This window comes from Chiloscyllium plagiosum, unplaced genomic scaffold (genome assembly GCF_037043375.1).
Source record: "Chiloscyllium plagiosum isolate Xiang-an unplaced genomic scaffold, Cpla_swu_hap1 HiC_scaffold_9, whole genome shotgun sequence".
Lineage (NCBI taxonomy): Eukaryota > Metazoa > Chordata > Chondrichthyes > Orectolobiformes > Hemiscylliidae > Chiloscyllium > Chiloscyllium plagiosum.
The window spans coordinates 47,580,432-47,603,747 of record NW_028270147.1 but is presented as its reverse complement, the minus strand read 5'-3'; the positions used below and the strand labels follow the sequence as shown (position 1 = coordinate 47,603,747).

The following is a 23,316-nucleotide window of genomic DNA, read 5'->3' as shown; positions in this document are numbered from 1 at the left end:
ACGGAGGAAGTGGGGAGGCTACAGAAGGATCTAGACAGGTTGGGACAGTGGTCCAGGAAATGGCTGATGGAATTTAACGTGAGCAAGTGCGAGGTCTTGCACTCTGGCAAAAAGAATAAAAGCATAGATTACTTTCTAAATGGTGAGAAAATTAATAAAGCCAAAGCACAAAGGGATCTGGGAGTGCTAGTCGAGGATTCTCTGAAGGTAAACATGCAGGTTGAGTCCGTGATTAAGAAAGCGAATGCAATGTTGTCTCTTATCTCAAGAGGGTTGGAATATAAAAGCAGAGATGTACTACTAAGACTTTATAAAGCTCTGGTTAGGCCCCATTTGGAGTACTGTGTCCAGTTTTGGTCCCCACACCTCAGGAAGGACATACTGGCACTGGAACGTGTCCAGCGGAGATTCACACGGATGATCCCTGGAATGACAGGTCTAACATATGAGGAACGGCTGAGGATACTGGGATTGTATTCGTTGGAGTTTAGAAGATTAAGGGGAGACTTAATAGAGACGTACAAAATAATACATGGCTTGGAAAAGGTGGATGCTAGGAAATTGTTTCTGTTAGACGAGGAGACTAGGACCCGTGGTCACAGCCTTTGAATTAGAGGTGGTCATTTCAGAACAGAAATGCGGAGACATTTCTTCAGCCAGAGAGTGGTGGGCCTGTGGAATTCATTGCCACGGAGTGCAGTGGAAGCTGGGATGCTAAATGTCTTCAAGGCCGAGATTGATAGATTCTTGTTGTCTTGAGGAATTAAGGGCTACGGGGAGAACGCTGGTAAGTGGAGCTGAAATGCGCATCAGCCATGATTGAATGGCGGAGTGGACTCGATGGGCCGAATGGCCTTACTTCCACTCCTATGTCTTATGGTCTTATGGTTTGTAACATATACAAATGATTTGGATAGTAAGTTTGCAAATAACAAGAAAATTGGTTGAATTGTGGATAATAAGGAATGTTATTGAAGAATACAGCAGGATATAGATCAGCTAAGGAAGTTGAGCAGAGAAATGGCAGATGACAGACAAGTGTGAGGTAATGCATTTTAGGAGATCAAATGCAAGAGGAAAGTGTAAAGTAAATACAAGGACTCTCAGGAGAGGGTGTAGAGGAGGTTCACCAGGATGTTGCCTGGTATTGAGGGTGCCAGCTATGAAGAGTGGTTGAGTAGTTTAGGATTATTTTCATTAGAAAGACAGAGGTTGAGGGAGGAACCTGATTGAGATCTCCAAAATGAGGGGTATAACCAGGCGGATAGCAAGAAGCTTTTTACACAGAGTGGGGAACTCAATTACTAAGGGTCATGAGTTCAAGGTGAGAGGGGAAAAGTTTAAGGAGATATGCATGGAAAGTTCTTTACACAGGGGGCGGTAGGTGCCTGAAATGCGTGGGCAGCGGAGGTTGCAGAGGCGGCACGATAGTGTAATTTAAGATGGATCGAGACAGATACATGAATGGGCAGGGAGCAGAGGAATACTGATCCTTAGAAAATAGGCGACTGGTTTATATAGAGGATCTGAATCAGTGCAGGCTTGGAAGGCCGATGGGCCTGTTTCTGTGCTGTAATTTTCTTTGTTCTTTGTAAGAGTAGTGATTATGCAGAGGAATCTTGGGCTCCAAGTCCATAGCTCCTGAAGAGGCTGCACAAGTGGATAAGGTGATGAAGAAGGCAGACAGCAGGAGTGCCTTCAGCAGTCGTGTCACTGACTATAAAAGTTAGCAAGGTACACCAAAGATGTCTAAGACTTTAGTTAGGCCACATTTAGTGTATTCTGGTTTTGGTGGTCACACTGTAGGAAGTTAGTGGAGGTTTTAGAGAAGGTGCAAAAGAGGTTTACCAGGATGTTGCCTGGATTGGAGTGTAACAGCTAAAAAGAAACATTGGACAAACTTGGATTGTTTGCACTGGAGCCTTGGAGGCTGAGGAGCAATGCAATAGAAGTATATAAAATTATGAAGGCATGTACAAATCTTTATCCCAGAGTGTAAATTCCAGATATTTGTGGGTATAGTTTTAAGGGGAGAAGGGAAAGGTTAAAAGGAAATGTGTCAGTCAATCTTTTTTCACAAACAGATGCATCAGTAAAGTTTAAGGGGCATTTCGACAGACGTTAATAGGCAAGGAACAGAGGGATATGGACCGTGTGCAAGCAGATGGGATTAGTTTAGAACAGCATTATGGTTGATACAGCCATGATGTACCTATTCCTGTGCTGTACTGTTCCATCAATATTGGCTCAGCCAACAAAAACCACATTCCCAGTTTTTAATAAGTCCTGTAGGCTTTGCATTTTGAATCAGTGGCAAATATAACCTCATCTCGTCACAGAGTTATACAGCATAGAAACAGACCCTTCGATCCAACTCATTCACACCAACCAGATATCCTAAACTGATCTCATCCCATTTGCCAGCAGTTGCCCCATATCCCTCTAAACCCTTCCTATTCATGTACCCATCCAGATACTTTTTAAATGTGGTAATTATACCTACCTCAACCACTTTCTCTGGCAGGTTGTTCCATAAATGCACCACCCTCTGCATCAAAATGTTGCCCCTCAAGTCCCTATTAAATTTTTCCCCTCTCACCTTAAACATATGCCCTCTAGTTTTGGACTCTCCTATACTGGGAAAAAGACAGTGGATCTTCACCCGATCCATGCCTCACACAATCTTATAAACCTCAATAAAGTCACTGACACCAGGGGAAAAAAAAGTCCCAGCTTATTCAGCCTCTCTTTATAACTCAAATCCTGGAGTCTCAGTAACATCTTCATAAATCTTTTTTGCACCCTTTCACGATCATGGTCCAAGAATCACATAAAAATAAAAGAAATTTGAAGAGTAAAACATATAGCCTCTCAAGCCTGCTCCATTGTTCAATATGATTGTGGATGATCTTCTGCTAGGATGCTTTTCCCAATTGGTTCCCATATCCATTATTTAAGAGATTTTTTAAAAATTCAATTCTAAGACTAGAATCTACTTTATCTTGAAAATCCACATCGCAAGTGGAGAATTCCAAGTATTCACAACCCTGTGTGTCAAGAAATTTCTCGACATGCTGGTCCTGAGCTCATGCGTACTTTGCCAATCTTATTCTGAGTCTATGCCTGAGGTTCAGATTGCTTGCTTACATTTCAGACTCCTCTATCATTATATTTGGGTATGTTTTATCCCATTATCCCATCGGGAGAGATGGTGACAGGGTATGGTTCTTTCCTGAAGAAGGGCTTATGCCCGAAACGTCGATTCTCCTATTCCCTGGATGCTGCCTGACCTGCTGCGCTTTTCCAGCAACACATTTTCAGCTATGGTTCTAACCAAACAATGAAGAACACTGTGATTTTTAAGACATGTAGCCATACTTGGAACAACGACTTGCATTGTAACTGATATAAATGGTACCTTAATTCTAATACTGTTGCAGCAAACATTTACCAGATATTTTGTACATGTAATATCCAAAACTACTTAATTATTAGTGTAATGTACAGGTCTCCTTTTGTGTAAAGTCCCAGCATCTACACAAAATTTGGTTTTCACAGTGACTTTTTTTTTTAAATGCCATTATGTCTCTTGGGTCTTGTTGACGCTCAATCTGCATATTAATGTGTAATTACTGTTTCATTACTATCATGTGGTATAAGTTAACTCAATGCTCAAGGCTGGGACAGATTTTAACCTGTAAAGAACTCATGTTATGTAGATAAGATAGTATTAGTGAAGTGAGGATCAGCCAGAATCTCATTGGATGGCAGTGCAGACTCAAAGGGTGGAATGACCTACTCTGCACCTACAGCTTTTGGTCTTTTAATCACGAATACTGTGGAGAAGTTCAAGAGAATAATAGAACAGTACGACCCACCATGTGTATTAGCACATTTAATGATACAATTATCACCGGTGTGCTGAAAAATGATGCAATCTGGATATGCTTGAACCCAAAACATCTAAATCTCATTCTAAAAAGGTACCTTGTACAAAATTCCACGATTATAGGAAATGAGTCCCAAATTCACAGAAGTTACACTTTTTTCCAAGCTGGGCACCAAACACTTATACTGATTGCCTCACTTGATGAAAAAAATTCTCAAGAAACCATTATCTTTAAGACACCATTTGCAAGATTTTGCCTCCAGAGGCCATGCTTCAGTTTATCCATGAATTAGTACATCGAATTACAGAAAGCATTCCAAAATGCGTACACATTGCCCATCACATCACAGTAACGGACAAACCAAAAGAAGAATACAACAGAAATCTAGACTCACTGATTACAGCAGCTCATTACAAAGGATCTAGTGTTCAACAGCAAGAAATGACACGTGAATGAAGTGTTGAAAAAGTTGATTGAAGCTATCGATTCAAGTTCTGGGATCTAACCCAAGCCAGACAAAAATCAAAGAAATATAGGCCTATTCCCATGGTTTCCCAGCATCATACAAGCAAAACTTCTGCCAATGAAGCTTTGACATAAATAGAGCTCCTGAAGAAGGATAACCTGAACCTATGGAAAGGCAAAGACGGATTAGGGATAGTCAACATGGCTTTGTGCATGGGAAATCATGTCTCACAAACTTGATTGAGTTTTCTGAACACATGACAAAGAGGGTTGATGAGGGCAGAGAAGTGGACGTGATCTATATGGACTTCAGTAAGGCGTTACCATTAAGTGTAAAAGTCCTGCTAAGACTTGCTTTCCCAAAATGCAGCACCTCACATTTATCTAAATTAAACTCCATCTGCTACTCCTCAGCCCATTGGCTCATCTGATCAAGATTCTGTTGTAATCCAAGGTAACTTTCTTCGCTGTCCACTACACCTCCAATTTAGGTGTCATCTGCAAACTTACCAACTGTTCCCCTTCTGCTCACATCCAAATCATTTACATAAATGTCGTAAATTAGTGGACCCAGCACCGATCTTTGTGGCACTCCACTGGTCACAGGCCTCCAGGCTGAAAAACAACCCTCCACCACCACCCTCTGTCTTCTACTTTTGAGCCAGTTCCATATCCAAATGGCTAGTTCTCCATGTATTCCGTGAGATCTAACCTTGCTAACCAGTGTCCCATGGGGAAACTTGTCGAACGCCCTATTGAAGTCCATATAGATCACATCTACCGCTCTGCCCTCATCAATCCTCTTTATTACTTCTTTCAAAAACCTCAATCAAGTTTGTGAGACATGATTTCCCACGCACAAAGCCATGTTGACTATCCCTAATCAGTCCTTGCCTTTCCAAATACATGTACATCCTGTCCCGCAGGATTCCCTCCAATTACTTGGTGGGCGGCACGGTGGCACAGTGGTTAGCACTGCTGCCTCACAGCGCCAGAGACCGGGGTTCAATTCCCACCTCAGGCGACTCTCTGTGTGGAGTTTGCACATTCTCCCCATGTCTGCGTGGGTTTCCTCCGGGTGCTCCGGTTTCCTCCCACAATCCAAAAATGTGCAGGTTAGGTGAATTGGCCATGCTGAATTGCCTGTAGTGTTAGGTGAAGGGGTAAATGTAGGAGAATGGGTCTGGGTGTGTTACGCTTCGGCGGGTCGGTGTGGACTTGTTGGGCCGAAGGGCCTGTTTCCACACTGTAAGTAATCTAATCTAATCTAATCTAAACTTGCCCACCACCGATGTCAGGCTCACTGGTCTATATGCATTTACCATTACCAGAGAAAGTAATGCCCAGAAAGTAACTGAGGACAACTTTGTGAAGCCATCATCTATTCATGTTCATTGAAATACAGGACAAACTTATCAAAAAAAAGTATTAAGATGATACATTATTAACATGCACAAAACTGCCTCATCTGCACATTGGACAAGAGTTAGGGGTCCTACATCCAAACCAGGGATCCTGATTACCTGTAGAAATGCGCTATGAGCCTAAATTCAACAACACCATAAAACGTAATGGAACAACATTGTGGAGAAACAGAGGTCAACTCAAGGAACTGTTTAACAGTATAATATCCAGCACAGCAGTTGTGCAAAGAAAACAATCGAAGAGTGAAAACATGAAAGTACTACCTTGCAAACAATCAACACTCTGACAAGAGGTAAGACACTACAGGGCAAGAACACACAAGTGATAACTATATCTCGGAAAAGTTAACCCATCAGGAAATCCAGAAAGATTGTTAAATTATATACAACTCATACAGAACTTAAATTCTTTCATTCTTATTTCTCGCAACGATTCTAATGTACAAAAATTTAAATTCTGAGTGCATATATTTAATGTTGGAAAAAGGTGATGTTCTCTTAATACATTAAGAGGGAGGAGCCTAAATAACAAATTAAGTAGGATGGACAATATATAACCAGCAGCTTTGTCAACATAGTTTGCAATTTGCAGTGTAAAAGAATGTAGCTGTGCTTTGCTGTGACAGTAGTTACTGATAAAATCACTAATAAATCTGCCCACTGAACAATCATGTAGGTAAATCTTCAAATTACCTACATCCTATTTAAAAAAGTAGTTCAATTGTGAGATTGATAACATTTCTGTAAGTAAGCAAAACTGCAACAGCATGTCAGAGTTAGAACTGTGACAACATTGGACAATGGTTAACCCTTCTGAGTCTGTCCATATAAGATGTCTACTGTTACCTTCTTAGGAGGTATAAATTGCATATTTGGGTTCTAAATCAAATAGATATTTTAAGGGTAAACAAGGTCAGCTTCAAATACCACGATGAGACAGTTACATATTTGCCAAAATCCAGAGCAAGAAACAGAGAAACTGATGGAAATGAGGAGCAGTCCTGATCTGGAGCAGCCAAGCAGGAATTGAGTCGGGACAATGCACAAAATTAAAACTCCAAGTGATTAAGGAATTAAAATCGCCAGATCTGGCTGCTGAAGCTATTGGAAGAGATTAGAAAATAAATCCTCACAGGCAGAGAAATCTGGAAATCTTAAGTTAAGGACAGCCAAAGCCAATTCCTAAAATCTGTGGCACACTTTCTTTTGGTTCTGGGGAAATGAAGGAATCACAAGATACCTTAATGCACAGGGGAACTCCCAGGTGAAATTAAAAATGGAAGAGAATGTGGTATTTTCAGATTTTTAGGTTAAACAAGGATTTGAATATTTTTAAGGCAGAAATATACATATTCTTGCCAAATAAGTGAGTCAGTGATCATCAAGGCTAGGCGGGAATATGAACTTGAGGCTGCCATCAGATCAGCCATAATCTTATTGAATGGTGGAGCAGGCTCAAGGGACAAAGAGCTACACCTAAATCAGATGCGTGAATAGCACCAACTCAATGGTACTTGTGTCAGTTCTTACGCAGTAAAGGTTCACTTATTTAAAGCAAGATCAAGCAGTAATTTCTTTCAGTTATTAAGAGAGTTTGAATTTCTTGCCCAAAGCTGAAGGATTCCCTCAAGATTATAACCATACAGTAATATCAAAATTTACTGATTATGCCAAACTAGTGACATGGCAAACTGAAAGGACAAAGCCAGGACACTGCACAATGATGACAGAGTTCAGAAGATAGGCAGACTGCCACAAATGGAATGAAAAGAGATAAGCATGAAATGCATTTGTTGGGTTTAGGTCAATTGTGACAATACTATGGCCCAAGACTGTCCAAAGTGGAGGATGAGCATCTAGGAAGGTGGCAAGCACCTTGAAACTTGCCATCGAGAAAGAAATGAAAGCCAAGTGAAAACAGCCAAAGGAGCGTGTTACCACAACAATGCCCCAACCACCCCTTCCCATGTCCACCAACTGTCCTAGGTGTAATAGAGCCTGCGGTAGCCACAACAGTTTGCAGAGTTACCGACAATCGCACCTTGACAGTGGAAGACCGTCATCCTTGCCTGGGAGGGACCGCCAATGATGATGGCTAAAAGAGGTGTATTTTCTCCTATTTTTTAAAATGAGGTTTGTGACAAAGATGCAGAGCAGCAAGCCAATAAACTAAACAGCCTATAATGCCTGGGGATTTTTTTTTTAAAATAACAAGTTGGAACAATAGAAGCACGCTGAATGGGTAGGATCAAGCTCCCACAGAAACAGGATATTTAGCTTAGCTTTCAGTCACTGTAGGGGTTGTGAAAGCTGCTACATCTCTTTCTCTTTGCTCCAGATAAAAGCTTAGGTTCTCTGCCTCCCACCAGAATTGCATGTCAGACCATGGATGATACTGAATTTGCCATTGCCAAAGGTGTGTTTCTCGGATGTTATTGTACTGGAATAGTTTCTGTTTAGTAGTTAAATAATCTATTATTCTGTTAAATTTGCCAAAAGAGTTAAATTATTCCAATTATTTGTTTGTATTCTAACCATCGTCTATGAATAAAGTGTTTCAAGCCTGGTAATTTGACCAGTCAAATCATATCCAAAACGCAACACCTGGCACTTGCCTTTAAAATAAGAAAATGTTTGGGTCCAGATTATCTCTGGCATTTTTTGAGGGAGTCTGGTTCAGTCCAAAACACAATGAACTCTGGTCAGTTCGACCAAGTCAATTTTTATTTCAGATTGCCAGTGTCACCAAGATTTTGCTTTTGGCTTTAGTAACATTAAATGCAGTGCAAAGTAGTATATAATTCATATTTCTTCCTGTTGTGCAATTCTGCCTCAAGTTAGTTTTATGAGAAGAGGTATAGGCCTATGTATACACAATCTTATTTCGAGACAATAGCCTCTATTCCATATTTGTCAGCACACGATAGTTTCAAATATGTAATAGCCTTCCCTCAACAGAGAACAATACTTGATCCCTTGGCAATGATTGGAAATGTTACTGGATTTATCCATATTTTATCACAGAGAATCGTACAATGGTAACAGCACAGATGTCAATCAGATGGCCAAATCTGTACCAGCTCTCTGCATGAACAATTTAAACTAGTTCTGTGTCTCCATTCTATTCAAATGATTTCCCTTTGCTGCTTATTCAATTCACTTCTGAAAGCCACAACCAAATCTCTATCTATCTCTCAGGTAATTAAAGTCATTTCCAGTATGCTGTCCAAAAATTATATGAACAAGGATTCAACTTGTTACGAATTGTAAAAACTAATTTTTACAGAAAATTGGCCAAGTCATTGTATTGGCATTTGATTTAACTGTTCTCCTTCTTAATTTAAGGATGTGCTAAGAACCTGATCAGATTAAACGAGAGCTATGCTTTCAAGAGCAATATTCTTAATTTCCTTGAAAAACCAAAGACTCAATAACAAAACTATTGGGGAACAAATACAAAATTTTCTGCAGATCTAATTAAACTGGGCTGATGCATTCAACACAAATACCCAAGGACTAAACTGATGCAGACCTGCTCAACGCTGAAAACATGCTTAAGTTTTTCTCGTACAGTCCTGAATGTTCAACATTATCTTGGACCAAGAAGGTATAAATATTTAGTTATATTCAGTACAAAGGTTCAAATTTTGTTGAGTGCACAATGATGATATTTTGGGAATAAACATCAGTGTGAATGGAACCAGAAGCTGGGAGATGACAGGAAAATACACATAAAATCTCCTGGTCAGTTTAACCACACTTCTGTTGTTTCAAGTAGAATATGTTTAAAAATCTTACCAACTGTGTTTGTGTCTTCAACTACTACTTCCACATTTCTGTCTCGGTATTCTACTCTGAAGTTTAACATTCTTGGTTGCCTTTCTACAACTGGCCTAGATGGTACTAATGGGCAGAAAGCTGATGAAGTTGAAGAAGAGGAAGAAGGTTGGCTGGTAGGACCATAAACTGGATCCTGCGATGCTTCACCACGAACAAATTCACTGAAAACAGAGTAAAAGGTATTTCAAAAAGACACTCAATAAAACAGATTAAGATTTATGTAACACAGGATAATAGCTGAGAAACTATTTTAATTTATTAAAATTGTAGATAGCTGCTTTGTAACAGGTTGTCTCCATATTGTACATTGTAGATGTTTACATTCTAATACATATTTTTCACTCAAGTTGCTTTTGGGTAGCGATGGCAAAACTGGTCATTCACCAACATATTAAGATCGTCAAGTCGAACTTTGCTCCAAATTTCTGATTGCAAGTTTACAAACATGACTCGTGATTTGGTTTTTGGTTTTAGAATTATCTTTTATAATCCACAAAATTCAATAGGATCCATTTATGAACACATACAGCATTAAATTAAAAAAATGTCTAAATGCAGAACACTTTAATCATAAAAAAACACTTAAGGACACAGGAGCTTATGCATTTCAAAACAAATTTCAAGTCCTGAAAAAGATATTCATTTTACTGCCATATAATTTACTTTCACTATAAATATTATTTACACAAGTTAGCAAACACAAACATCGCAGCTCAAAATGGAGTACAGTTCATGTTAGATTGCAAGCTTGAGAATTTGATAATTGACAGAATTTTAGAATGTCATAAAGTTTGTTTTTAGCTACAATCTACTGTTTGGTTCTTGCAGCCTTAATGAAAGATGAACAAGCTCCCTGTAGGTAGCTATAAGTCGAGCAAACTTCTTACTAACGGGCATCTATGGGACTAGGAGTGTACCGGTTGATCAAGAGGTCCATATAATCAGTATAAAAACACACTAAGTAATATAAACATAATGCAAGGGGTATTCACATCACTATTATACTTTGTTAACAGCATAAATCGCTGAAATAATATTGCAACCGCCTTAAATAAAACGTACCAGCAGAGAGCATTCTTTCTGACACCTGCAACTGACTACTCGGACAGCATAGAGATTGTGGTAAGATAGTAAACTTCCAGTATTTGAGATAGAAAATTATCAAGAATGCTGGCTCATTAAGTGCCGGTCTAACACAAAGGTTGCTGTAATTCAATGCTGGATTCTCCAGCCAGCATTGCTTGACTCAGCTCTTTTGGTTATTAACAAGTATAAAAACAAGTATTCAAACTCGTAGGCAAGTATAAAAATAGCAGTCCAAGACAGAGTGTAAGCCTGGGAACCTGGGAACTGATAGAATTCAGTGCTGAGATTGCTGTTCTGTACCTGTGCAGAGAAAAGGGACTGGCCTGAGAGAAGGTGCTGGAAGGCAGCAGCAGGGCATGGGAGCTTAAGTTGGTAAGCATTAATTAGGTGAACAGGTAGGTGGAGATTGGTGACTTTTACATTTTCTTCCCTCTCTAGAAACAGTTAGTAGTTTAAACTGGTACTGAGGAAATACAGTATAAATTCAATGCTGTCTAACCAGTGAAATCATTTGATATAACTACACCTGACTGACAGCAGGTGGTGTGTAGCAGCAGTAGAACATGGACATTGGTTGATAACTGTGATTCATAGCAACCACATGAAAGAGGGAGGTGAAACACTGGGACAGATTTCACCTGAAGTGACTGGACATATTAAATTGTAAACTTGGAATTTATTCAGTATAATTGATACAATAGTTTGTGGAACCTATCAAGTTCCAAGTATTTTGGACCTGGTAATGTGCAATGAACTTGACTAAAAACCTCACCAGTAAAGGATCTTTTAAGCAAATGATCATAAAATGTGGCATTTTACATTCAGCTCAAACAGGAGAGAGTCTGTAACATGCGTCTTAAACTTAAATAAAGGGTAATAAGTGCATAAAGACTGAGTTGGCCAAAATAGGTGGACAATAGGTCAAAAGGAAAAACAATATAGAGGCTCAGACAGACATTTAAGTACATATTTCACACTTGCCAAAAATTATTCTGTTAAGAACGAACTATCAGAAAAATCTACCATTCTACAGTTAATTAAAATTTTTTCAAAAGATGCACGGTGGTGTAATGGTGGACCAGAAAATCATAAAAGTTTCAGATACTAACAGATCGCTTTGAAAAAATGGGGAGAAATTGGGAGTATCAGAACCAAATATAAACAGTAAAAGTTTACACAAATATAAAAAGGAACACAGTAGCTAAAGTGAGTAGAAGCTGAGACTCGGGAAATAACAATGGAAACGCAGAAGAAATAGTAAAGGCTTTCAACAAGTATTTTGTATTGGTCTTCAAGAGATGACACAAAAGAAAATTTAAGTGGGGGTGGGGGGGAGGAACTTAAAACAATCATTGTCACCTAGTGAAAAAAGTTATGAGAAACTTGGAATTTGTAAATCCCCATGAAATTACCAGCCTGCTTCCTTGGGTCTTAAAACAAGTGGTTGCAGAGATAGCAGAATCATTGGGTGCAAACTTGGGAAATATCCCATTGGACTAAAGAAAGGCAAATCACACAACACTGTTCAAGCACAGGGAGACTGCAGAGTAGGAAATTATAAGCCAATGAGCCCAACATCTGCTAGAATCTACTCTTAATAGTAGTGATTGGAGGACATTTAGAAAATCATACCATCAACAAGCAATGTCATCATGCTTTTTAGAAAGATAAATCATGTTACATAAATTAATGAGTATTCTTTGAGGATCTAAGACGCAGGGTTGATAAGTAAGACCTTGTGGATTTACAATAGGCATTTGATGGGGTGCCACATAAAAGACTACAACACTATTGTTTATGGTGCTGGGCCTGATCAATTGGATAAAGGACTGGCCTGCTAACTGGAATCGAGTTGCAATCAATAGATCTTTTTTTAGGATAGAAAATGGTCATCAATGAAGTGCCAGATGGATCAGTGCTAGGGTCTGACGTGTTTAATATATATATAAGGAACTGAGTTCATCACAGAAATATGTGCTACTAAAAATGACAAGATGGCATATGAGCTGTGGGAATGGTGAAAGAGTCTGCAAAGGGGATATAAGTAGGTGACGTGAGTAGACAAAAAATTGCCAGATTACATAGAACATGTTGGAGTCAAAGTGCCTAGTTTAAAATTTAAGCAAAGTCTGGTAGTTAACAGTCAAACAGCATTAACTGCTGCATTCTCCATGGTAATGCCTCTACTAATCAGAGTACATATGCTAACTAGTCAGTACCCTCCTCCATCCAGCATAAGAGTTGATTTTTCTCAAGTTGGTATTCTTGCGAAATGTCCTGATGTGTGTAAGATGAAAAGCTTCAACAAACTGCCTTTTTTTAAAAACAATACTCAAGTTCTATACTAACAAACAACTGTAAATGTTAAGTTTAGCTTTGAAGATTGTGACAATTTACAATGCCCGAACATGGCAAACAAATGTGTGTTCTCTTCTCAAGAGTCATATTCAAATGGACATGGAAATGTTTTCTCTCTCTACTGATATCAGCGTACCTACTGAGTAATTCCAGCACTTCAGATTTTTATTTGGGGAGCAAATATCCATTTGCTGTTATTTTAATATTCTTTTCTCATGCTATTTAGATTATGAATATACCTATACTTCAGCTTCTGACATAAATTAATAATGTTACTTTATTTAAAAATTTATGTATTTTAGATTACATTTAGTAGCTGAAACAAAAATTGCCATTAGTTCCCATTAATTCTGGTGAGCTTGTTTTGAAATGGCAAGTGCAAGCGGAGGAGGTAGAACTGGCAGATGGTCTGAAAAGTTGAGACAACCATTGTGCTAGAGGATCAAGTTATTCTTCTTGTACTATACATACAATGTGCAAGGTAATGCATTGAACAACTTTAGTGTTTCACAGTAATGCTGTATAAAGACTGAAAAAAACTTGCTTTGATTCTTAAAAATAAAATTAAATATCTACTTCATACCACATATTGCTGATTTTGTGTAAAGATCAACACTCCAACATGTGATCAAAAAATCTGAACTTTATCTACTTTCCATCCATTCACCTGTAAACCTATTCATCAGTCAAAATAATGCCAAATTTGCAAATCTATTTATTATAAGACTTCTGTACAGCTCCTTATGTCTGTGTACATGAACATGTGAGGTTAAGGATAACACACTGACTGATGTGCACTGGGGTCCCATCAGCATCACCATCAAATATGGCAACATGATACAAGGAGGAATAGTAAATAAAAAACCAAGTTCAACTTAGTCATCAAGATTTCAGAGCAAGGACAAGGTAGGTAGATTATAGATAGATTCCCTCCAGTGTGGAAACAGGCCCTTCAGCCCAAAAAGTCCACACTGACCCTCCGAAGAGCAACCCACCCAGACCCATTCCCCTACATTTACCCCTGACTAATGCACCAAATGCTACGGTCAATTTAGCATGGCCAATTCACCTAACCTGCACATCTTTGGACTGTGGGAGGAAACCCACACAGACACAGGGAGAACGTGCAAACTCCACACAGACAGTTGCCCAGGGCGGGAATTGAACCCAGGTCCTTGGCATTGTGAGGCAGCAGCGCTAACCACTGAGCCACCATGCCGCAAGCACAATAAAAGGTGGGGGGAGGGGAAATGAGGAAACTCATGAAACCTACATTGATCTAGTGTGGTTGGAGGGTCCCATGACAGAATCTCTTTCCACAATTGAGGCAGAGGCCCAAGATTAGATGTACAAATTGAGGAATGTCTAACATGGGGCCGCAGTTGGGAAATGAAGCTGAAATTATGTCATTGGATATTCTAAGAATGAACATGTTAAAACATGCAATAGCAAGAATTTGTGGAGGATTTTTGAGGAATTGAACTTCTCAAATGTCAACCCCCAATTCTGACTAAAATTTAGTTTCAGAAGCTTTACTTATAACTGAGTATGTATGGTAGCTAACACTGATAATGAAAAATCAAAACGCTTGCAAGTTGGGTAGTTAAGAGACAGGTGAATCTTAGAGATAAATAAGGTGAAAAATACAGATATCATACAAACCTGATTAAATATCAGCTGAAGAGGAAAGGGAACCAAGGCACAGGTTAACAAATCAATATCATTGATCAGCCAGCAATTAAAAAAATTAAGCCATAAGGGTGAAGAATTCAAAATTAGTGAAGCCATGTTAAATTTGTACTGGACCTCAAAACTGCACCAGGAGCAAAAGGGGCAAATGACAAAGTTCTGGAAGCTTCTGGTGACCAGGAATCATGCATATTTACAACCTGTTAAGAAATAAAAATACTTATGGGCTATTTCAAATGGATGGAATTAATGTACTTCAAGTCGGGAGAAAATCAGCTTTTCCTTTACCTTCAACTACTGTCAAGACTGAACAAGCATATTTGTATCAAATCAAAGTGACCTTGGCATGTCAGCATTCAACGCAATTTGTGTGCGTAATATGGAATGAAGTTCATTTAAACAACATACCTTGGCTGTACCACATTACTTACGTGTGAAGCAAAGGATAGCTGTCATGCTTCATGAAGTATTTTCCAATATGACCTCATTTTAATTCATCATTACTTTCTCAAAGACAAGTAGGGATGGGCAACAGAGTCTGGCCTCAAAGTTGTCCACATTCCACAAATAAATGTGGACATAAAAATTCAAAAACTAGCATGTCTCCAAATAAAGTAATACAGCAATAAAGAAGCAAGGTAACATATAGTACACTATTAAAGTGAACGCATTATAGATCAACATTATCATAACACATTGCATATATGAAAAGCTGCTTCTTTGAAATATTTTGTAAAACTATTTTTTGCATTAATTTATGTTTCAACCAGACTCTGCGTGATGACAGAGTGCTCAGTGGAACCCTCTTCATATCGCCACACATTGCGAACAGCTCTCTCCCAGCCCCTCCATCACCACAGACACACAAGCCTCTTCATCATCCCCTTGGAAAAAGGACTGCAGATGCCGGAGATCAGAGTCGCAGAGTGCGGTGCTGGAAAAGCACAGCAGGTCAGGCAGCATCCAAGGAGCAGGAGAATCGACATTTCGAGCATAAGCTCTTCATCAGGAAGGAGGGAGTGGCCCAAGGGGGCTGAGAGATAAATGGGAAGGGAATGGTGCTGAGGAGAAGTAGCTGAGAGTGCAATAGGGAGATGAAGTCGGGGGTGAAGGTGATAGGTCAGAGAAAAGGGTGGAGCAGATAGGTGGGAAGGAAGATGAACAGGTCAAAAGGATGGTGCTGAGTTGGAAGGTTGGATTTGGGATAAGGTGGGGAGAGGGGAAATGAGGAAACTTGTGAAACCTACATTGATCTAGTGTGGTTGGAGGGTCCCAAGACAGAAGATGAGGCATTCTTCCTCATCTTTGGCAATGGAGGCAGCCCAGGACCTGCATGTCCTTGAAGGAGCGGAAGGGGGAGTTGAAGTGTTCAGCCACGGGGTGATGGGGGTTGTTTCGTGCGCGTGCCCCACAGATGTTCTCTAAAGCGTTCCGCAAGTAGGCATCCTGTCTCTCCAACGTAGAGAAAACCACATCAGGAGCAATGGATACAGTAGATGACATGTTTGGAGGTGCAGGAAAATCTCTGACGGATGTGGAAGGCTCCTTTGGCACCTTGGATGGAAGGGGAGAGGTATGGGTGCAGATTTTGCAATTCTTGCACTGGCAGGGGAAGGTGCCGGGAGGGGAGGTTGGATTGGGGGGGGGGGGGTGTGGACCTAACAACGGAGCCGCGGAAGGAATGGTATTTATGGAACGCAGATAGAGGTGGTGAGGTCTGCTTGTATGTGGCGGAAATGGCGGAGGATTAGGTTAGAATTCCCAACAGTATGGAAACAGGTCCTACGGCCCAACAAGTCCACATTGACCCCTAACAGCAACGCACACAGACCCACTCCCCTACCCCATATTTACCCCTGACTAATGCACCTATCACTATGGGTAATTTAGCATGGCTAATTCACCTGATTTGCACACCTTTGGATTCTGGGAAGCAACTGGAGCACCTGGAGGAAATCCACGCAGACAGGAAGAGAATGTGCAGATTCTACACGAACAGTCACCCGAGGCGGGAATTGAACCTGGGTCCCATGCGCTGTGAGACAGTGGTGCCAACCACTGTGCTCCCATGCCGCTCTAATGCAATGTATCTGGAGGTTGATGGGGGTGGAAGGTAGGGACGAGGGGGGGGGGGGGGGCGGGTTCTGTCCTGGTTGCAGTTGGAGGGCTGGATTTGAGGGCGGAGGTGCGGGAAATGAATGAGCTGTGCTGGAGCCAATCATCGACCACGTAGGAGGGGAAATGGCGGTCTTTGAAGGAGGAGGCCATGTGCTATTTTCTGTGGTGGAACGGGCCCTCCTGGAATCAAATGAGGAGGAATTGGAAATAAGGGATAGCTTTTATAGGAGGCAGGGTGGGAGGAGGTGAGTCCAGGTAGCTGTGGGAGTCGGTGGGTTTGTCGTAGATGTCCGTGTTGAGTCGGTCACCATTAATGGAGATGGACGGGTCCAGGAAGGGGAGGGAGATGTCCGAGATGGTCCAGGTGAACTTGAGATCAAGATGCAATCTGTTAGTGAAGTTGATGAACTGTTAAACCTCCTCATAGGAGCACGAGGTGGTATCAATACAGTCATCGACGTAGCAGAGGGAAAGGTGGGGACTGGTGCCAGTGTAGCTGTGGAAGACGGACTGTTCCACATACGTGCCTCTTCGTTAAGCTCCTTGATACTCAAGAACCTGTCGATCTCAGTCATAATTATATTCAACGACTTGGCCTCCACAGCCTTCTGTGCTAGTGAATTCCATAGATTCACCACTTTCTGGCTGAAGACATTTCTCCTCATCTCCGTTCTAAAAGGTCTTCCCTTTACTCGAAGGCTATGCCCTTGGGTCCTAGTCTCTCCTCCCAATGGAAACATCTTCCCAACATCTACTCTGTTCAGGCCATTCAGTATGTTTCAATTAGATTCCCCCCCGCTTCTCAACATCGAGTAAGATCCAGAGTCTTCAAACATTCCTCATGTGTTAAGCTTTTCTTTCCTGGGTACATTCTCATGTAGCTCCTCTGAACATGCTCCAGTACCAGTACATCCTTCCTGAGATATGGGGCACAAAACTATGCACAATACTCCAAATGTGACCACAGCCTTATAGAGCCTCAGAAGCACATCCCTAGTTTCATATTCAAGCCCTCTCAAAATAAATGACATCATTGCATTTGACTTCCTATATACTGACCTCAAAAACCTGCAAGTTTACCATGACTCTATGGTGGAAGCTGGTACGATTACAACATTTAAAAGCCATCTGGATGGGTATATGAATAGGAAGGGTTTAGAGGGAGATGGGCCAGGTGCTGGCACGAGTGACTAGATTGGGTTGGGATATGTGGTCAGCATGGACGAGTTGGACCGAAGGGTCTGTTTCCATGCTGTACATCTCTATGACTCTATGAGAATCCTGGACTACAACTTCCAAGTCTCTTTGCACTGCAGACATGTGAATTTTCTCCCATTTAGAAAATAATCCATGCCTCTATTATTCCCACCAATGTGCACAACCTCAACCTTCCCACATTGTACTTCATCTGCCATGTCCTTCCCTACTCTCCTAACCTGTCCCAATCGTTCTGCAGCCTTCCTGCCTCCTCAATGCTACCTGTTCCTCTACCTATCTTTGCATTATCTGCAAACTTAGTCAGAACGCCCTCAGTTCCTTCATCTAGATCGTTAAGGTATAGAGTGAAAAGTTGTGGCCCCAACATTGGAACACCACTGTCACCGGCTGCCATCCTGAGAAGAACCCTTCTATCCGCACTCTCTGCTTTCTGCCAGACAGCCAAGCTTTTATCCATACAGCACTTTGCCTCTAACACCTTGGGTCCTTATCTCACTCAGTAGCCTCCAGTGCGGTATCTTGTCAAAGGCCTTCTTGAAGCCCAGGTAGATAATATCCATTGGCTCTCCTTGCTCTAACCTGCTCATTACTTCCTCAAAGAATTCTACCAGATCGTCAGGCATGACCTCCCCTTGATGAAACCATGCTGACTTTGCCCTATTTTACCATACACTTCCAAATATTCAGAAATCGCATCCTTCACAATGGATTCCAGGATCTTACCCACGACCAAGTTAGGCTAATTTATCTGTAATTTTCCACCTTTTACCTTACTCCCTTTTCAAACAGGGGTATCACGTTAGCGATTTTCCAGTCCTCTGGGACCCTGCCTGATTCTAGCAATTCCTAAAAGACCACCTATCCCTGCAGTTATCTCCCTTAGAACTCTAGGGTATTGTCCATCTGGTCCAGGTTATTTATCCACCTTCAGGCCATTCAGCTTTTCTAGCACCTTCTCCTTGATGAGGGTCACCATACTCAGCTCTATCCCCTCACTCTTCAATTTTTGGGATATTATTTGTGTCGTCCACAATGAAGAGTGACGCGAAATCATTATTCAGTTCCTCAGCCTATCCTCGTTCCCCACTACTGTCTCTTCAGCGGCATTTTCCAGCAATGCAAATGTCCACTTTTGCCTCTCTTTGCCCTTTATGTATCTAATGAAATTCTGACACTCTTCCTTTATATTACTGGCTAGCTTACCCTCCTGCCCTTCGCCACATTACATGCTTTCTTTTTTACTTTTATGCTATCCCTGACTTCCCTAGTCAGCCACGGTTGCCTCATCCTCCCAATACCATACTTCTTGGGATCAATCTCTGCTGTGTCTCATGAATTACTCCTAGAAACACCTGCCGTTGCTGTTCCACTGTCTTTCCTGCTCGGCTACTCTCCCAATCAATTCTACCCAGCTCCTCTCGCATGCACCTACAGTTGTCTTCATTCAGCTGTCATATCATTACCTCTTATTCTAATCTCTCCTTCTCAAATTGCAGCATAAATTCAATATTATGATCACTGCCTCCCAAGGGTTCCTTTACCTTAAGCTCACTTAACAAGTCTGCCTCACTGTGTCACAGTATTGCCAGTTCCCTTGTGGGCTCCACCACAAGCTGCTCCAAAAAGCCATCTCGTAGATACTCCACAAATTATTTTTCTTGCAATCCACCTGCATATTGAAATTCCCTATGATCACTGTAACTTTGCCTTTCCCATACATCTTTTCTATCAGTTGGTATATCTTGTGCGCCAGCTCCTGACTACTATCTGGAGGCCTATACATAACTCCAACTATGGTATTTTCATCTTTATGGTTCCTCAAATCTACCTACACAGTTTCTACATCATCTGATCCTACTTCGTTACTTATTATTGATTTAATTTAATTTCTTATTAATATGGCGACCCTCACCCCCTCTGCCCATCTGCTTATCTTAATCGATAGGATATATATCCTTGAATATTCAGCTCCTGGAATTAGAATCCTGTTCTACAGTTTCAAGAGTCAGAGCAAGGAAGGCATTACACAAGCTGAAAGCTTTCTCCTAAAATTTTGTTTCAACAGAGTTTTCAGGACCTGGTGAAGTTTCCAGATGTCAGTATTTCTGTCTATTTGGTAAAACCTGAAGGAATGGGCTGTGACCAACTCTCAACTATTCAAATCCAAGTAACTCGAATCAGAACTAGACATTTATCACCAATCTACAGCTTTTGGTTACTCAGCCTTATCAAGAGGGGATTCAGTTGATACAAGAAACCATCACATTTCAGCCTGTCTCTCCAGATTCTTGGCTCACAGCGTTTGCATTTTTTCCACCTTATATTTCTTAAAAACAATCATCTCTGCAGAGGCCTGTCTTTGTGTGCGCAATGCATTTGTGTGGGGAATTAAGAGGATAAAAGAATAACTTCTGATCGTCACAAATAACAGACTGGTGGATACTTCCTTTATTTCTGATAGTTACACTAAATAGAAGGAATTGGCGATTTGGGTAAATGAATCAACATATTTACACAAAGTGCAGTTTGTACAGTAGTGTTGCTCATTACAAGTGGGACAGAAGTAATGCATTGACAAAGCTGTGAAGCTCAGAAACAAAAGTCTGAATATTGAAATTCTAAAATCTCAAAGTCCAAAATCCACCATTTAGTGAAACTTTCTCCGCCCTGGACTGCACTTATCTGCATTGTTAGGATCACCATTTGATAAAAGGGTCTGGAAATATTGGATAAAAAGTGCAAAATATTTAAAACACTGGTACTGGAATTAAGAAATTACATCTATTGGTAAAACTTGAATAGTATAGGACTTCATTTCTTTCGAAAAGGGGACAGAAATAACCAGAAGTCTGTTTTACTCAAATATGGACAAAGTCTTTCCACTTGTGGGACAATTTGACCCCAAATTCATAAATTCAAGATTCTTTAAGAATGCTAGATGTACAAAGTTAATGGACACAAATGAAAACAGAAACTGCTGCAAATACTCAGCATATCTGGCAGCATCCAAGGAGAAAGAAATAGTTCACTCTTCAGCTCATCTGAACTAGGAATAATTAGAAATACAATAGCTTTTTATGAGACAAATAGGGGAGGGTAGATAATGGCAAAGGAAAGCTCTATGATAAGGCAGAGGATTGGAGACATTAAATGATTAAAAGAGTTGATGGGGCAGAGCCAAAGAATAGCATTGGGACAACTGGAAATACAAGATGGCACAGAGGAGAAGCAAAAGCAAGAATAACGAACAGCTGCCATCCGAAGTGAGCTCCAGGATTTTAAGGATCATCTTGTCAAGAATGAGCTTCACAGTCGAATAGACCTTGAAAATGTTTCCATCCACCCGGTCAACAATCTCAAGCAATTGAAATCTAAGAAGAAAATGACACTGACATCGCTCATGGAACTTCTGAATGACAACATCATCTCTGCTCTCTCGAAAAAGAATGTTCAAGCTTTGATTAACATCCTTGCAGCAGTATACCAAAGAATCAGTCTCAGCCTCAATCTTAAGAATACTCAGGTCCTTTACCAACCCATCCCAGAACTAGTGCTGGTCTTCCCCTCCATTAAAATCAATGGAGAAATCCTCCCAATTGTTGAACATTTCCCCTGTTTAGGAAGCTAACTTCATCTAAGCGGCTGTTATATCCAACACTGAATCTAATCCATGAACACCGCATTTGGATACCCAAGGAAGACAGTCTTTAACAACTGCTGCATCCATACGAAGACCAAGATCATCATGTATTAGCAGTCATCCTTCTGATGCTTCTACAAGGAGGACCATCCTTCAAAGATGCTCTGAAGGTTTACTTTAGAAATACAACAGAGGCATCAATAGACCCTCACACTCAGAAGAAACTAACTTGCAGGAATCTCCTGTATGAAGAGACACAATTCTTCAAGACCACCCACTGGGAAGATGAAACACAGAAAAAGAATCTAAGAAACAAATGCCAATGATCTTGAGGCCAAGGACCAATTCCCCGTCCAGTAAACACCTGCAGCTCCAAGATCAGGCTCATCAACCACACAGGTACCCACACAACTCATGCCCAGTGACATGCCAAATCCTCAGTGGACAATTATGCACATTAGCAAATTTTGTCCATTAATGATGGCAGCTGTCTTTGAAAAGTTGGTGGGGATTTGTCTTCTTGAACCACTATCGTCCATTTAGTGGAAGTACACCCATAATAAAATCATGGATGGAAGTTCCAGAATTTTGATTCACGACTGAGGAACAAAGATATATTTCTAAGGCAGGATGGTGAGTGACTTGGAGGGATTGCAGATGGTGGTGTTCCCATAGAGCTGCTGCCCTTGTCCTTCTAGGTACTAATGGTTGTGAATCTGGAAGGTGGTGTCTAAGGAGCCTTGGTGAATTTCTGCAGTGCATTTTTAGAAATGATACACATTATTGCAACTGAGCATTCGTGGTGAAAGGAGTAAATGTGATGCCAAACAAACAGGTTGCTTTGACCTGGATGGCGGCAAACTTAGAGTTATAGAGATGTACAACACGGAAACAGACCCTTTGGTCCAATTCACCCATGCCGACCAGATATCCTAATCTAATCCAATTCCATTTACCAGCATGCCCATATCCCTCGAAACCCTTCCTATTTATATACCCATCCAGATGCCTTTTAAATGTTGCAATTGTACTAGCCTCCACCACTTCCTCTGGCAGCTCATTCTATTCGTGCATCACCCTCCATGTGAAAAATTTGCTACTGAGGTCCCTTTTAAATATTCCCCCCCTCACCCTAAACCTACACTCTCTAGTTCGGGAATTCCCCCGCTGTAGGAAAACTACTTTGTCTATTTACCCTATCCATGCCCCTCACGATTATTCAAACCTCTATAAAGTCACCCCTCAGCCTCCGACACTCCAGGGAAAACAGCCCCAGTCTATTCAGCCTCTGCCTATAGCTCAAATCTTTCAGCCATGGCAACATCTTTGTAAATCTTTTCTGAACCCTTCCAAGTTTCACAACATCCTTTTGATAGGACAGAGACCAGAATTGCACACAGTATTCCAAAAGTGGCCTAACCAATGTCCTGTACAACTGCAGGTTGACCTCCCAACTCCTATACTCAATGCTCTGACCTATAAAAGCAATCATACCAAATGCCTTCTTCACTAACCCATCTACCTGTGACTCCACTTTCAAGGAACAATGAACTTGCATTCCAAGGTCTCTTTGTTCAGCAACACTCCC

General features: G+C 40.9%; 1 protein-coding gene across 1 annotated transcript in view; it reads right to left on the bottom strand.

The window, feature by feature from the left end:
* The window catches only part of faf1 (Fas (TNFRSF6) associated factor 1), a 414,762-nt gene that overhangs the window by 359,155 nt on the left and 32,291 nt on the right, over positions 1-23,316 (bottom strand). Inside the window, exon 4 of the mRNA XM_043699221.2 lies at positions 9,578-9,780. Within this exon, the coding sequence (XP_043555156.1) occupies positions 9,578-9,780 (203 nt within the window). The remainder of the gene's footprint in view (positions 1-9,577; positions 9,781-23,316) is intronic.